Source organism: Elephantulus edwardii, unplaced genomic scaffold (genome assembly GCF_000299155.1).
Source record: "Elephantulus edwardii isolate Elephantulus edwardi_28Jun2011 unplaced genomic scaffold, EleEdw1.0 scaffold00367, whole genome shotgun sequence".
In the NCBI taxonomy this organism is placed as follows: Eukaryota; Metazoa; Chordata; class Mammalia; order Macroscelidea; family Macroscelididae; genus Elephantulus; species Elephantulus edwardii.
The window spans coordinates 266,181-271,485 of NW_006400117.1; the positions used below are offsets into that span (position 1 = coordinate 266,181).

The 5,305-nt window shown below is 35.6% G+C and overlaps 1 protein-coding gene across 1 annotated transcript in view; it reads left to right on the forward strand.

Moving 5' to 3' along the window:
* Window positions 1–4,499, forward strand: part of OPA1 (optic atrophy 1 (autosomal dominant)) — a 99,966-nt gene extending 95,467 nt beyond the window's left edge. Inside the window, exons 30-31 of the mRNA XM_006902086.1 lie at window positions 209–276; window positions 4,094–4,499. Coding sequence (XP_006902148.1) covers window positions 209–273 — 65 coding nt within the window. The 3' untranslated portion in view covers window positions 274–276; window positions 4,094–4,499. The remainder of the gene's footprint in view (window positions 1–208; window positions 277–4,093) is intronic.
* Window positions 4,500–5,305: the final 806 nt, after the last annotated feature.

Genomic DNA, 5,305 nt, shown 5'->3' on the forward strand with positions numbered 1-5,305 from the left:
AAGGGGATCTGTGACATACTTACTCTCCCTTCCTCTCTTAACAGTGGTTTAGACCTACTATTTATAATTCATCTCTACTTTATATGGATATGAGATGTTATAGTGAGACTTTCCTCCCCAAATAGTTAAAGTGATATCATTGAAAAAGAAATTTAGTTTTTTAAAAACTAATTCTTTAAATGGTTGGTTTGTGTTTTTTTCTCTGCAGAGAAAGTTAGAGAAATTCAAGAAAAACTTGATGCCTTCATTGAAGCCCTTCATCAGGAGAAATGAACTGTATTATGTGAGTAAAAATTCTTTTATTTAATTGGTACATACTAAATACAAAATTTCTGTTTTAACTTATTTTAGTAGTTCATCATTCCATTTGTATCCTGATTTCCTCTCATAATGCAATAGTTTTATGGCACGAATCTCTAAAAGCAAGTTCTAAATTCCATATAAAAAGTTTTTTATATAATCTGATTGCATTCTGATTGATATAAATCATTTTGAACAGAAGCCACATTGTTATTAGGCGCTGTTAAGTGGGCTTCAAGTCATTGTAACCTTGTGTACAACAGATCAAAACTTCCCAATCCAGTGCTTTCCCCAGCCTCCACTGTGTTCACACCCATTGACCCTGCGTCAACCCGTCTTATCGACGACCTTTTTTGCTGACCCCTCCACTTTTCCTGCCATAATGGTCCTTTTTTAAGGACTAGCCCCTCCTGACAGTATGCCAAAGTACATGAGATGAAGTCTCACAGTTTTTGCAAATTTTTTTTTTATTTGCAGGATAGTTTTCTTTTTTTTTTTTTTAATTTATTTTATTTTTTTTTTTTTGCAGGATAGTTTTCAATCATTCACACATGTTTTGTTTTATAACACTAATTCTGTTTGCCTAAAGTAATTGTTTAGTTATGATAGCCGACCAGCTTTGCCTTGCACATTGTCTTTCCCTTGACTCAAATGATGGTCATTAATTTTTACTCCCTTCCTCTCTTTGATAATTATAAAATCTTTGTGTCTAAGGAGCACTCTTGCTATACTTCTTCCAAGACATTTGTTCATTCGATTCCAAGATTTGTTCATTCTTTTGACAATCCATGGTATCCACAGAACTCTTCACCAGCACCATAACTCAAGGGCATCAGTTCTTCTTTGGTCTTCTTTCCTCATTGTTCAGCTGTATGCATGTGAAGCAGTTGAAAATACTGTGGCTTAACTCAGCCCTACCTTAGTCTTTAAACTGACATCCTTATTTTTTAGTACTTTAAAGAGGTCTTTGACAGATTTTCCACATGCAATACATCTTTGTATTTCTTGGTTGCTGGGTGTTGATCATGGATCCATATTATGCAGCATGATCTAGAAAATAAACGTTCTGCACGTAGAATTGAACTTCTTTTAATCTACTTAAGTAGCAGATTTTGTAGCCTTTTTTTTTGACCAAACGTCTCAATACCTCCTCATCCCCACCAGTTTCCTATGTGTGCTATGTGCACTTGTTACAATAATGTTTATAGAATTTAATATATGTCAGAATATGTTGACTCTGTTATAGCCCTATGAGTATAAGCATTATTCCAATAAAATACATACCTAAGGACTTCCTGCGGTAGCAGCCAATTTTTAATTATCTCTAAACACTTAGAAAAACATTATAATTATGACATTATCGTTCATTTAAACTCACATTATCTATTCATCTTATCTACAGACAGCCTACACAATATTCCATATGGGAAGGAGTAAAAATGTTAAAAATTCACTCCCTGGCTGCCTTCCATTTTGTTCAAAATGGGCCTTTAAGCAAAACCTCCTACTTTGTTCTACTGGGTTTTATAAAAGAGGTTTGAAAAGAAAGCACACCTCAGCCTGCCTGTCGCTGAGAACAGTGTGTTAAACCTACAGTGAGTGAGAGAGGGATGCATTAGAAAGCGTTGGATTTTCAAGTAAAGCTTTACTTCTTTTTTGTTAAGACTGATGTATCAATCATCTTTAGCAAAGAACAAAAATAATTTTGCTGTTTTAAACATGCCTGTGTTCATCAGGATTTTCTGTATGCTCAGTGTATGAAAATGCATTTTAAAGCCATAAGATGGTATGCTGCTCTCCTCCTCCTCATAATTACTGTTATTAGTTCTTAGTGATGATGCTTCGAGACCCTCCTTGGCTCGGAGGTGGCTCTCTTTACCATCAGGGATCACCTGGTGTTTTGATCTCACATATGACCTTACAGGCAGGGGTAGATCTACGAAAGCAGCAGAAGTGCCTTTTAAACATGCAAACTGCGGGGAGGAGCTCAGAGTTAGCTGTTGTTTTTTTATGCTCTCTCTCCCTTCCCTGAGCTCTTCATTGTGACCTAAGAGTTGCCTGTGCTGCTAGAGTCGCCTTTTCCTGCCAGCATGCTTGTCCCAGCCGCAGGTCAGGACAGTCCGACAGGCCAATGTGTGAGACCCCTGTGCTCAAGGAGGCCCCAGTGTGTAGAACCATCCCAGCTCCTTGTCCCCACCTCTCTAGAGTCTCCAAGACCCTTCCCGTGTCATTTATGAGTGAACTATTGTAAAATAGTGGGAAATTGGATTATCTCTTTTGTCTGCTGCTGCTCCATTGAAAAGAATAAATGTGGCAAAATTACTCTTGTTTCAAATAGTTTCTGAAGTATTCATTTTTTTTGAAGTATTCATATTTATTATATATAAATATTTTCTATAATAATTTTAATAGTAAAATTTTACTGGAGCGCGCCTATAGTTTTATAATGATTTCATATAAAAATTTAAAATTTTCTTACTCTAGTTATTATTTGATTCTACTTATTATAAAAATGGCCATCACATAAGAGATTTTATTTTATAATCTACTTCATACTCTTTTTTTTTTTCTTTGTACTCTTTTTCTTGGAGTTCTTTGGGTTATAGTTCTCTTATCCTCTACCTATGCACTCTTTTTTAAATAACATCAACACATTCTTAATAGTCATTTCTCTGAAACTTAATATGCAAAGTTGAAGACTGTCACAAAATATTTCAGAAACAAGTATTTCTTGTTTCAATAAATGTGGCAAAATTACTCTTGTCATAAAGAACTCTTGTTTCATTCTGAACATTTATAAAAGCTACCAAGCATGCTAAGGAAGAATTGTTGTTATGTGCCGTCAAGTCGGAATCAACCCATAGCTGACCCTCTGGCAGGTTTTCAGAGGCAGTTAATCTCACAGAAGGAGATTGCCCATCCTTCTCCCAGAGAGCAGCTGGTGGATTTGGTCTGCCTTTGGATTACAGCACAGCTTTTTGCCACTAGGCCGTTCGGACTCATGCCAACCCATGTATGTAGTCTCTTTCCATTGGATTTTTAAGGCTGTGTGTGATTTAGAAGCGAATCTCTAGCCTTCTCTTCTAAGTTGAGCTTGAACTCCCAATCTTTGGGTCCTGCTGTCAAAAGATTAATCACCTGTGCCACCCAAGAACTCCAAAGAATAGTAACACACTAGACTCATAGCACAAGCCACGGTGTTCTCGATTGTCAAAAGGACCAGTCCTTGGAAACAAGCATCGTGCAAGGTGGAGGGTCAGGGAAAGAGGAAGACCCTCAAGGTGAATTGACACAGTGTCTGTAACTATGGGCTCCAGTGTCCCAAGATTGCGGATGGTGCAGGGTACAGCACAGTTCCAGTCCATTGTCCTTGGAGTCACTGTGAGTCAACAACAACAGGCTAACTCGGGAAAAACCTTCATCCAGTTCTCAGTTACTGCATTGTCTGGGGTTCCTCAGCCTGGTTAAATTTAAGTAATGGTAATTGTAAAACCTGGTAATGATACTTATATCTAAAACAGCTATACAAACAGACTTTCTCTACCCATCAATCTTCATACAGAAGGCAATTTATTTTCCCCTTTTCTGTAAGAAAATAAATTACAGCATATTTAAGAATCATGTATCATGTTTGAGAAAATTATGCTAAGATTGTGGTGGGTGATACTTTAAGTAATAGAAGTAGCAAACTTAGGAAAGTACACTTCTTTGTTGTTTTTTTAATGAGTTTGTTTAGGAAATTTTTTTGTATGTCTCCCTAGATGTAAATTTCTGAAATATTTTTCTTTTTCAGAATTTCACTCATAATTGCCTCTTGTATACATATGAAGAAGGAAAACTTCCAAGTCCTATGTCCTGTCTCTTCTTTCTCTGCTATTCCACCTCTCTAAACGTACAATAAAGTCATGGGATAAAAATAATGTGTGCGTGTTAGAGACGCAGTAACCACCAGCTGCCCTTTAAATGAAAGACCAGTGGACATGGCATTAAATGCCCTATTGTATTGTATTGAAATGACAAATTGGGATAACATAAGTGTATGGCCATTAAGTACAGTACTTGAAAATAAGAAATTGCTCGCCTGCTTGTTGTCTCGTTTGTGGTGGCGCTAGTACAATTCATTCTTTAGCTAATGTAACCTGATGCCAGTTTCTTTCCCAGAAAAACAATGGCTGCTAGATATTTTGAAATCAAGCTTAATTGTATATAAAATGATGATAACCTGCTAAATTATTGTTTGTATTTGTAATGTTCTATACCTGGGAGATATTTGTCCATGGCATGGTACTTCAGTTTATATTCACCATGCAAAATAAAATTAACAGAAAAACTCTTCAGATAGATTAATTTGATTATTTAAAAAAGAAATCACTGTTTAGTCAGAAATTTCTGCCCTTCATTGAAAGCTTACAGACTTGCCTAGAAAGCTAAGTTAGTAGCAGTTTACCTGTTTGGGTTGATGGTTTTGTACTCGCCACACCCTTTCAAATTATTTTGAATGTTATATACTTATTTTCTGTTAATAGTGACTTTTTCCTGTTGACAGAGACTCTGGATTATGACACAGGATGAGGACTATTAGGATAATCAATTGACTGATGTCATTTAGAGTATTCTCAAGCATCTTAGTTAAATTATCAAGCGAACACTGTCTTTCACAAGACAACATTTTAAATTGTGATTTCCACAATTAGGATACTATTGAATACTCTCTATTAGCTGGATGTTTAAAGGAAAATTTGACATTGAATTCACTGAAGGTCAATTATAATTAGTGCCCTTATGTTATTTTCATGTGTTTTGTATAAATATTTTTTATTGGCTAAAGGACTTTAAAGAATTACGCCATTTTGACTTAAAATGTTTTTCTAATTTGAATCTACTCTTTGCTGCTTTTTCATTATGCTTTATTATTATAATAAAAATGGCCATCATATGAGAGTTTTTATTTTACAATTTGCTTAGTACTCCTTTTCTTGGAATTGTTTTTTGGGAATTGTTTTCT